Raw genomic sequence first — 11,956 nt, forward strand, 5'->3', positions numbered from 1 at the left:
GCTCCGCGGCGGGGTGGAGCTTGCCGGGGTTCAAGCAGGGCGGCGGCGGCGTTCTGCGGCGTGGGAGCGAGGAGAGCGAAGAAGGGCGGTAGGAATTGGTTTCTGGGGTATTTGTAAGCCCAGGGCGCTCGCTAGAAGGGGACGGCGTGCTCTGCAGCGGCCGTTCCACGGCGGCGTCGCGGTGGCGGCCGTCGGGGAGGTTCGGGGCGCGGCGGGGGTGCGTGGCGAGGGGTGGAGGGTCCAGCGCGAGGCAACAGGAGGGGGAGGAGCTCGCCGGCGACGCGTGGAAGCCAGCGCACGGCGAAGTAATGGCCGGGAAAGCCGGGAAGGCTCTCCACGGCGGCGCTGTCGGTGGCCGGCGGCGAGAAGCAGAGCAGGGAGGGGAAGAAGGGGATAAGGGCGATTTTGCAATTTCCAAAAGTTCCAGGGACTAAATTGTAAACCAGTGATAACTTTTAAATCAAAGCTCAAATGGAAAAGTGCCCAACATGAAAGTTGTTCAAAATTTCAAGATCTACAACTTTGATGTTGTGCAAAAATTTATTTGGCCAAAGCTTCAAGAGCTAAAATTAAAATTGTTGAAGGGATTTTGAATTCCAGGAAATTTGTCTTTTTCAAAGCAATTTCATTTCAAATGTAGACCTTCAAGCAAAAATTGATGCCATGCAATAAATGCACTGAAACTTTGCACAAACACCCTCCACAAAAGCTATATTCAGAAATAACTACATAAAGGACCTTGCATAAAATCATAATTACACATATACCCTTTCATAATTACAAAAAGATCCTTTTTAAGTAATTCTAGCACATGATGCATAGCAAACCTACCAATTACTGTGCAGACACTTAATTAATTACTGTGTAAACACCCGGGGTGTTACACCATCCACTGACTTCGGTCACCGCTCCGCCATCCCGAAGGCTGTAGCGGCACTGTGGGACATGCGGTGCGGGACAAGACGGGCCTAGCACTGCTCCCGTTCCTGTTCTGCCGACACCGACCACCCGGACTCGCCTCCCACTGAGGAAGGGGTCCGGCGATGTCACGTGTCCTTCCGGAAGGGGTGCTCATCACACACCGTCGGAGTCCCGGACCTTCCCCCTCCTCTCAGAGGTCCGGGACCTCCACGTGTCCCCCGGGCCTTCTAGTGTGCACGCCTGCACTCCGACCAGGGGGTCCGGGGCCGTCTCGCGCCATTACTGCCACCGGAACACTGCAGGACGAACGGCGCAATCCCCGCGGAACCAAGAACGACAGCGACGCACGCCGCCTTCCCACAGTGTACTTTCTACAGTACTTCCTACAGTGTTCGACCACTGTACCCCCGCGATTCAGGGGAGGACGACGACTTGCATGCCCCACTCATGTGTCTTGCCCCTTCTTGTGACTATAAAAGGAGGAGGCGGGTTTCCTTTAGACTCTCTCTCGTAAAAAAGACTCTAGTCTGCTTGGTCTCTCTGGCTTCTCTCCTCAAGAGGACGCACAAGGACTGCTGAGCACTCATCTCCACCGACTCCACTCTTAGCTGAGACTTGGGAGCTTCTCTCCCTCTCTCGCCTCGCTTGTACCCCCTACTACAAGCACTCCAGGTGCAAGATAATACAGTGCCCTCGCACACCCCCTTTGCTGGACGTACGGCCCCGCGGCCGGAACCAGGATAAACCGTGCGTAACTGTGATTGCCTCTTGCATCATCATCTGGGACGAGAAAACACGCAGCATACACTAGTTGGGATCCGGGCCCCCGGGTCGGGACGCCGACAGCTAGTGCTATAAGCTAAGGATATGATCTATGAGCTCTTGTATGGCTTGGAGATGTTCTTGGATGTGTATGAGGTGTCTTGGGACTCCAGCAATCTTCAAATGGCCGGAGGGAGGCGTATATATAGGCTACCAAGTCTTGTAGCTGTTGCTCCAACTGTCAGCTGAAAATCTGCGTATCACCGGAAGAACCGATGCCTCTGGGGGGTAGCGTCGGTTCATCCGGTCACTTTAAGACACGAAGTAGCCGTTGAACTTCTGACTGCTGCTACAGTGACCACCGGTTGAACCGATGCTTTGTTCCGATGCATCACCGGTTCATCCGGTGCTTAAGGATCTTCTCCTAACAGCTGACGTCATTACACCGATGGTATGCACCGATGCTTCACCGGTTCAACCGGTGCTGAAGACTTGGCCCTTGCGCGACCTGCATCGTCTCTGGAACATAGGACGCCCAATGCACCGATGCCCTTTCTTGGACCGTCGGTTCAACCGATGCCTATAGGCAGACTTGGCTTCGACTCCCTTCTGCACCAATGTACCATGGCGTCGGTTCTTCCGACTACCATCGGATGCTCCGATGCCCATGGCGTCGGTTCTTCCGGTGCTACTGACCGAAGAGCTTTCAGGGCGCTGCCCTGAGACCCGCGAGGGGCGGCTCCCCCTTGACCCTCGTCCGCCAACCGGGTAGCGAAATCCCCGTAGGGGCGGCCCTTCGGGTCTTGATACACCTATCTTCTCTTTCTCTTTGTCATCACTTGAACCTAAAAGGCTGAGAGTGATCATCTTAACAATCATATTAGTCCAAGTATTGTGTTGTCATTTGATCACCAAAATCACTCGAAATGACATAAATGGTGTCATATTCGTTAAGTGAGGACGGTAGCCTTCTGGACCGTCCCATTTCCATTGCGGCACCATGCCGTAGAGCAGACACAAGAGATGCCTGTCAGGCTGCACCCTCTCTGATGGAAAGGAAAGGAAAGGAGTCGTCAGAGAGTGCAGGTCGAGTTGATGGAAATGCCGATTGCTCTACAGTCAAATGGCCCTTTTGGTATGGCACTTTTGGCTTCAGAGTGGCTGAGCGCATGATTCCCTACCGGTTATAGGATGCGGTTGCTTGCAGTGTGATAAAAAGCACGCAGATTTAAGAATGCTTTAGGTTCAGGATACGAATGTAGGCACATTCCTGCATCGTTCTGAAGAAAGGTACCGTGAGAACACTCGACGCATAGGATGCGACCAAACAACAGCTTAGCGTAGCAGAAACAGTCAAACAACAGGCTGGCTGGCCATCCACAATTGGTAAACACGCGCCAGCGTAGCCGTAGATGTGCTGGTTGCCTGGTTCCCGTGAGCCTGGCTGGCCCTGAGACCTGACTTCTGCAGCGCGCACCACGGACACTGGCGGCCGATTCAGAACAGTGCACGGCGACGAAGAACACTGGCAGATGATGCGAGGATCCTGTACGGCGACGCACGATATTTTCCTTTCTCGGAATGAATCACCAGGCACCAGCTGCAGCAGCAGCCTGAGCCAGCAGGAGTCCGCCCGCCCGTGTGGTGCGTGCTGCGTGCATGCCCCAAAGCTAGCAAGACGCCACGGCCGCGGCCGGCCAAGCCCGTGTCGCGCGTCCCCACGGCCGGCGCGCGTAAAACGCCAGGAATGGGCGTGGATTCCCGTGACTTCCTGCGCGCTGGCCTGCGGATGGGCACCTCTGGCACCGGCCGGTCATGGGCTCCGGGCGCCGGGCGCGCGCGCCCTGCCGCGGAACCGGAGCCGAGCGCGAGACGAACCCTGTAACGAACATGGCATGCCATTTTGAGTGATTTTGGTGATCGAATGACAACACAACACTTGGACTAATATGATTGTTAAGATGATCATTCTCAGGCTTTTAGGTTCAAGTGATGACAAAGAGAAAGAGAAAATAGGCGTAGCAAGGCCCGAAGGGCAGCCCCTACGGTCAGTAGCACCGGAAGAACCGACGCCATGGGCATCGGAGCATCCGATGGTAGTCGGAAGAACCGACGCCATGGTACTTTGGTGCAGAAGGGAGTCGAAGCCAAGTCAGCCTTTAGGCACCGGTTGAACCGACGGTCCAAAATAGGGCATCGGTGCAATGGCCGTCCTTTGTACCAGAGACGATGTCAAGTGCCCAGAAGAAGTTTCTTCAGCGCCGGTTCAACCGACGGTGCATCGGTGCATACCACCGGTGTAATGACGTCAGCATCCAGGAGAAGATTCTTTCAGCACCGGTTGAACCAGTGAGGCATCGGTGCATTGCATCAGTTCAACCGGTGGTCTCTGCGTCAGCTGTCAGGACTTCAACGGCTACTTCATGTTATGAGTGACCGGATGAACCGACGCTACCCCACCAAGAGGCATCGGTTCTTCCGGTGGTACGCAGATTTTCAGCTAACCGTTGGAGCAACGGCTACAAGATTTGGTGGCCTATATATACGCCTCACCCCGGCCATTTGAAGATTGCTGGAGTTGCTGGACATCCCACACACACCCAAGAACATCTCCAAGCCATACAAAAGCATCAAGATCATATCCTTAGCCCTTAGCACACTTTGAGAGTGTTGTGTAAAGGATTAGCTCTTAGTGAGTGAGATTGCAAGGCCTTAAGCCTTTGTGCTGTGGTTCTTTAGCGAACCAAAACAAGAGCTTGGTGCGCCGGCACCTTGGAGCGTGAAGCTCGCCGGCAACGTCATCGACCCTCCGACTTGGTGTGGAGCGGCGACGACACCTTTGTGCGGGGGACGTGGAGACCCCCATCTTTTGTGGAGAAGCTCCTTAGTGGAACCCGGGGCCAAGGTGACCGTGATTGTGTTCACGGAAGAGACTTGGTGGCCGAGTAGCAATACTCTTAGTGAGTGCTACAACAACGTGGATGTAGGTGTGCCTTTGTGGCTAACCGAACGACGGGATAAACACCCGCGTCAAGAGTTTGCTATCTCCTATCCCGCTCTTTAAGGTTCCGCATTTCATTCTAGTAATTTGTGTGCCTTTACTTTCATAGAATAGTTTCTTGATAGGAAAGGCTATAGGTTGCTAAACTCTTTTGGGATAGGGGTTTCACACTAGAACAACCTAGTTGCACATCTAGATAGCTTGTTTTAGTTTAAGCTTTGTGCAAACTAGTTGGAGCCATAGGTCTAAGTTTTTATTAGTGCCTAATTCACCCCCTCCCCTCTTAGGCTAGAGCACCCGATCACTTTCAACCCCACAGCTCCGATCGTGAGATGTGCGGCGGCGCTTCGACTCGGGATCTGGGAGATGCGCGCACCATCATCGATGCGCCTCACGATGCAGGTGGGGCGGGCTCTTAAACGAGCCCGCATGGCCGCCCCGCGAAAATAGCTCTTCTGGCCAATACGGTCCACCTGCAAAAATTTCATGGCCCAATATTTGCTACCCTACCTAGGCCCGTGGGCAAAACGAATAACCCTCAAAACCCGCAAAAACAATCTCGCAGCCACCACCTAGCGGCGGCGGCTGCGCCACCATCACCACCATCAACGCCTCCGCTCCGCTCCGCCGCAACCTCCTCCACACCGGCATCTACTCTTGCTCTTGGGAACCATCCGCAGCACAAGGGCAGTACGGCGGCGCTTACTCGGGGGACGCCGTCGATCTGCTCTACAGGTACGGCCCCCTCTTGTGCTGAGGAGGCAGATGCCGGTGCGGAGGAGCAGATGCCGGTGCGGAGGAGGTTGCGGCATAGCGGAGCGGAGGCGTTGATGGTGGCGCGGCCGCCGCCGCTGCTAGGTGGTGACTGCGAGATTGTTTTTGCGGGTCTTAAGGGTTATTCGTTTCGTCCACGTCCACGGGTCTAGGTAGGTAGCAAATATTGGACTACGAAATTTTTGCAGCCGGACCGCATTGGCCACAAGAGCTTTTTTTTCGTGGGGCGGCCATGCGGGCTCGTTTAAGAGCCCGCCCCACCTGCATCGTGAACTACTGCCATGTTAAACTAGTTCTAGCACAGCGTAGCTGCATGCTTTTACCTTCACCATTCAATGTGTACTGGAACACCACATTTCGATGATTTATCAAGCGTTTTCTGTTCCGAGTGCCACTATACTCACCTCAAAAGTGCCGATTATTCCGTTGATTTACCTTTATTAAAAAAATCAGTTGATTTACGAGATGTCGTTCCAAGTTTCATCATTGGGTCAGTTAGGATGTACAACACTACTCCATCCATTCCAAATTATAGGTCGTTTTGGCAAATCTAGATGCATAATTTTTGCCACGCATCTAGATAAACACTAGGTCTAGATGCATAATGAAAATTATGTATCTAAATTTTTCAAAACGACCAATAATTTGGAACGGAGGGAGTACTAGATAGTGCAGGCACCGGCAATGCAAGTGGCTGGTGGGTTTCCCTTGCTTACAAAGAACTCAACGCAGGTCTATTAATCGGATCCACTCATCAACTCAAAAACGCCGGTGCAGATCAGTAGCAGAGCAGTGATACAGCTGTCTGGGAAGCATCATGCGCGTTGCTCTTGGTAGTACATCATGATCGAGAAGGATATCTGGATATGTACAAACTGAAAAACAACATATACGGTATCTTCTCCTGAATTCGTAATCAGAGAAATCGGCTACTACATTTTTTTTCGTTGCTAGTGCTTGAACCAGCATTCGCTCTTCACTTGGAGCACATGTTTGTGACAAACGCTAGCTGCCCGGCTACGGCAGAAGCGTGCCAAAGTACAGAGAGACTTGGGTACTTGAGACGACCTAACTCTGAACATATTAGCTGTCCAGCGTTTGGGAACCCATTGGATCGGATCCACGGTACGCGTGGCGCCGCGCCGCGCCGCGCCGTCCGTAGGCTGCATCCCGTTGCTCCGCGACAGCTCCGGTTGTATCATCCACTGTCAGGTCGTGATCTCATGCTGGTCGATCGAATATCGGAACGTGCTCCAGCATGTTATGGGACCCCAAAGGGTCACTCACCGGAATGTTCAGCTCCCCGGAGGAGACAGCGGTGGCATCTCCGGATCTCAAGGATCAATCAATTCCGGCCTCACTGTTCGTCGTGTAGTACCGATCTGATCCGTCGCTTCAGCTAAGAGTCTTAGACTACAAAGGCTTAATTGGCAGCAAACAATTGCTAATCAAGGCCAATGATCAGAGCAAAGCGAGGCCCTAATGGTGCCACGTGCCTAGTACGTACAACGTCACGCGAAGAGAGAGAGAGAGAGAGAGAGAGAGAGTGGAAATGTGGAGCTGTCCAACCTGCCAAACAGCCAAAGCCCAAAGGTCGGTGCCAGAAGTGCGGCGAGCCGACATGTGGGCTGCATCAAGCAATGGGCTGTCTCTGATTTATGGGCGGCGTCAGCGTCACGTCCCTTAAGCCCGACCCGACCCTTTTTGAGGCCCATACAACTTACAAGTTCACAACAGGGCCTATCTCGTTCCAGGAGCCTGCCAGTGGCGGCCCAGCGTTGCTCACGCCCACGCCTCCGGCTCCGGTTCTCAAGCTCTCCCACGCCATCGCCGCCTAAACCTTCCCCACCGCCCCCACGCGCCTCTCTCCTCGCCGCCGGTCGCCGGCGAGTAGCAGGATACCCGACGGTTTCTCCTTATCAACTGAGCTTCTATTAACTGGGGAGAGTATATAAGCAGTGTGAGGAGCAAGGTGAAGCAGGGAGGTGGGTATGGCGGAGGAGGTGCATCTAGGTCTGCCTGGTCCCTGGGCGGCGGACTACCGGGAGAAGGCCGACCACTACACCACTAAGATCGGTGGAGTCCCCGTATGTCTTTCTTAGTCTTCTGTGTAGCTCCTCCTGGTTCTTACTTCTCCTTCTGCTTAAGGAATTAGAGACCGAGTTATGCATTTTAATCAGTTGCCCCACCACAATTACTGATTTTAAGTAACGATCCTCTAAGAAGGTGGATTTGTTTTCTAAGGGATTATAAGCAATGAGGAATCAGTCTGCAATAAAATTTCAGGCACCAATTTCTTCAAAAATGAGGCATCAGTGTTTCAACACCAAGCTCCTTTTGATTCATTTGCTGAAATTTCTGCAGGATTGGCCAGCTGGTGATATGGGCATTAAGCCTGAAATGCTTCAGTGCAGCTTATGTGGAGCCAAGCTTTGTCTCGTTGCTCAGGTGAGCATTGTTGAACTACCTAGAAATTAGCAGTTGGAGCGTTCTGACGGCCACCCATACGAGAAAATGTTTTATTGTAATGTTTAAGCATCAACTAGTAAGCTGTTATGAAGTTGCAACGTTCAGGCGTAGCATTGCGAGACCTGTTCATATACTGGCCTATGATGATAGAGAATGCTTATATGTCAATACTGGTTCTTTGCCTCACTCTAGTTTTTGTGGTCCTAAACTCAGGTATATGCACCTGTGGTGAAGCTAAACATTGAGGAGAGGGTAATCTATGTGCTTGTTTGCCCGACACCAGAATGTGGGCCTAAACCTCAAAGGCAAGTATATACCTATTTGATTCCATCTTATTATTAGTTATTTGGATCTTGTACATGATTTTAAGTTAGTTTGTCTCCTTTACTATTCTTCTTATAGTTGGAAGGTCCTAAGAGTTCAAAAATGCCGTAATATTGAGAAAACAGCAGGTGGCAACGATGAATTAGGTCAAGCAACTGGACCTTCTTCTACAAGTGTCCCAGAAGAACAGATTGATAAAAATAAGAGTCCTGATATCAACGATGATGATTTCGATCTAGATGCCTTGGCTGAAGCACTTGAGCAAGCTGCGACATTGGCATCTAACTCGAAGAAGAAAAATAAATCAAAGCGTGCTAATGCCCCTATAAAACGCCCTGTATTAAAGAAAACAGATGATCTGAGCATACCAGGTGAGGAAAATTTCTTAAGAATCTGTTATCATGTATATGAAGTCTGAATTTTTTGATCTGATGGAATTTTACTGCAGTTCTTCCTTGTTTTTACATATATTATGATAAGGAACAATACCGGGGAAAAGGTACTATGGGTTCAAGTAGCAATGAGTTGGTTTTGGACAAAGAAATAACAGATGCAACAAATGATGAAGAAGAAAAATGGGAAGGAGAAAAGTATGAGTATGATAAAGCTATTGGTGCCGACAGAACTTTCTTAAAATTCAAGAAGCGGTTGGATGCATATCCTGAGCAATGCTTTAGGTAGTTAACTTTAACTCACAGTATTCTTGTAATCTGACGTGGGTGTTCATAGACTTTTGCTTGTTTCCTTTCTTGGCTTGCATTACCTGAATCGAATTATGGCATGTATCGTTTTTAGGTATTCTTATGGTGGCAAGCCATTGTTGGCTGCAACAAAGTTACAAGATGCTGGCACTTGTAGGCTGTGTGGCTCACCACGCCAGTATGAATTGCAACTGATGTCTCCATTATCATATTTTCTCCATGAAGCTAGTGATGGTTCCACAAATTATGCACCCAGCAGCTGGACTTGGCTGACTCTTATCATCTACACTTGCTCAAAGGTACGATCTCACTCTTCAATTTCCTGATACTAAATACATGGTGAAGTTTAAGGATTTCTTAAGGTTCTACCTGCATGTACATTACACCAACTTGGTCCTGCTTGATGTTCTTTATATACCTTTCGGAATGGCTAGAAAAGGATTAAGATATGCTGCGCAAACATGTGCAGGAATTAATCCTGCCTAACGTTTTTGACTTCCAATGAATTCTGTTTGTAATTTTTGTTTTGAAAAAGAAGACTTTTGATTTGTGGCCCTAGATTCCATCTTGGAGACGTTTCTTTCATCCATGCTATGGTGAATCGGTATCTATGACCCCTGAAGATTTAAATGAACTTTCTAGGCATATGGAATCTTAGAGGCTAGGTTGGAAAGCTACATATATAGAGTTGAATTTTTTTAGTATTTTGTGTTGGTACTGAAATTTGAAAAGGGAGCATTCTTTCACTGTCTTTTGTTTTAGTTTTATTTTTTTAGGGGTTTATATATTGTGCTAATTTATTGCAGAGCTGCTGCCCGTCGTCATGTGGTGGAAAGCCTTGCAGGTGTTGCGGGGGTGTAGCTGAGGAGGAGATAATGATTCAGGAGGATGAAGCCGTCTAGCAACTGATCTGTTGATTCCTGGTAACTGTTGAGGAGGTCATGATCCAGGAGGATGAAGTCCTATCTGATCTAATCTGCTGAGAAACACCGATCCTGGTTTGAGTGTGTGATACACGGTTCCTGTTGCCTTTTTCCATTGTTAGAGTTGTAATTTGTAAAGCTATCTGCAATTTTGTGCTACTTTTGTGTAGATCCTTTTGTTGCACTATATAGTATCCTGCAAAGTGTTTTGTTGCACTATATAGTATCCTGCAAAGTGTCAAAAACAAATTACGATTGCCCTGCATGGACACAAGGGATGTCATGAACATTTTTGCATGGAGTCTGAACTCTGAAGAATCCCTGGTTAACACAAGCTGGTTGGCTGCGAGTCCTAGCATTATCCTGTCAGGCTGTAGCCTTTGATATCTGCGTGGCAGCATTTCTGCTTCAGATGTTAAATCCTACCTTGTTGCTCGAATTGTCAAAACTCAAATCAAACAAAGGCATGTTAGCACTCGATTATTGGGTGATGCGCGATCCTGTTTGTACTATGTTCTTGTGTTGCCCCGTCAGTTCCACCAATCTTTTCTGTCCGTGTCTAGAATCTCCTTTTTTTTTACACTCAAAAGAAAAGATTCTCCATTATTTATTAGTTTTATTGAGCCTGATAATTGCACGAAAGTGCTGATTCTGATTAAAGTACACCTATAAAAGCTGTAAACACAGTGATTACGGCAGCCTACAATACTATTATTATAGTACACGAAGTGCATAATTCGTCAGCTGTATTATTCTCTCTCGCTGCCAACTCCACCTGCACCGACGTTGATGCTTGCATTTGCAACTTGGCTTTCGAATCGCTGGGGTATGGTGCCAGCCTGTCCGTAAATTAGCAAACAATATGGTAGGATGGGTTTCAGGCTTTCAGCATATTACATTATATTATAGTAATGGGATTGAGCCATGTTTTCTCCATTTGAAGAATCTTAGTTTACACGTAGAACGTAAAATATGTGCACAGTATTATTATACTCCAAACTCTTGGGGAAAAAAAAAACTAATAGCTCGGAGCTTTGTGTAAACTAGGACGAGCGTATGCTTATTCCTCATTTGGGATCGAGGTCTCCTCCGCTCGCTACTAGTAACCCGTCCCCGTCGCAAACGATTCGAGCCCAAGATGGCACGTCGCCTGGTCTAATGGTTGATCGCCTGACGTGCTGACGGAGAGATGGAACACGACGAACATGTCGCCCTCACCGGCCGCTCGGCTCGGCATACCAAGTGCGGCGCCTCGCCATTGGGCGGGCCGGGTAAACACCTCCGCCGGACACGCCACTCCCTGACCTGCTGCCTCAGCCGTGAGCTGCGGTGACCGGCGATCTCCTCCTAATCCTGCGCTGCTCTGCCTTGCCATTTTGCCAACCCCGAGAACGACAGCGACCTGTGTGATCACGAGTGGCGTGGCTCGCGCGCGGCGGCAGGGCAATGGAGCGCGGACACGCGCGCACGTAGCGCCGCGTGGACGGACGCGGACGCAGCGAATGGGCGCGCGGCGCGGGTTGGCGGCACCCGGCCGGCGCGCCCCGCTAGCGCGCCGTGCCTTGACTTTTCTCTCGCGGTGCTCGGCAGCTCGCCACGCCTCGTCGGCCCGCCGATAGGCCGAGTGAGCGGCGCCTCACTCAACTGCCGCACCGCACGGACTCTTCCCTTCCCTTTCCAAGGACAAGCGTTTAAGCCGATCGTTCGTTTTTGGCATGTCGCGAGTCGCGAGCTGTGACCCCTCAGTCTCCATGGTGGGCACTGTGCGCGGGCACCAGCAGAGGCAGGCCTCGCGCTGATTGGCTTGGGAGATTTGCTCGGCGTGCATGATTGGGGTGGGGGCGCCTCCAGCGAATTGGCCAGGTCGATCCCAACAAGTTCACTGTACGGCAACAGCCGGTGTCATCGATTTCAGATCCGTGTGGTCGTCTGGACTCGGTCTACGTTATTACACTGGTTTCGGTCGATTGCCTGTTCTTCTTCAGGTGGCTGCTGGTAAAGTAGAGTAGAGATGATCTTCCAGGCACAGCAAATAAAAGGAGACACTCCAGCAGACGCCTTTGTTGCTCTTCTATGTGGTG

The 11,956-nt window shown here is 50.5% G+C and overlaps 1 protein-coding gene across 2 annotated transcripts; it reads left to right on the top strand.

Moving 5' to 3' along the window:
* The first annotated feature begins 7,208 nt into the window (after window positions 1-7,208).
* On the top strand, window positions 7,209-10,209 carry LOC120683180 (programmed cell death protein 2-like). Of its 2 annotated transcripts, XR_005678694.1 has the most exons (8): window positions 7,209-7,545; window positions 7,823-7,906; window positions 8,141-8,232; window positions 8,330-8,622; window positions 8,700-8,928; window positions 9,047-9,251; window positions 9,759-10,063; window positions 10,096-10,209. XR_005678694.1 is itself a non-coding variant. In XM_039965207.1 (7 exons), exons 1-7 carry the CDS (start codon window positions 7,450-7,452, stop codon window positions 9,852-9,854), a joined length of 1,095 nt encoding a protein of 364 aa, XP_039821141.1. In that variant the 5' UTR covers window positions 7,209-7,449; the 3' UTR covers window positions 9,855-10,209. The 2 variants fall into 2 exon arrangements, 1 of the variants encoding a protein (XP_039821141.1); XM_039965207.1 differs by having other exon boundaries at window positions 9,759-10,209.
* Window positions 10,210-11,956: the final 1,747 nt, after the last annotated feature.

The sequence above is a fragment of the Panicum virgatum genome, chromosome 7N (genome assembly GCF_016808335.1).
Source record: "Panicum virgatum strain AP13 chromosome 7N, P.virgatum_v5, whole genome shotgun sequence".
NCBI classification, from domain to species: domain Eukaryota; kingdom Viridiplantae; phylum Streptophyta; class Magnoliopsida; order Poales; family Poaceae; genus Panicum; species Panicum virgatum.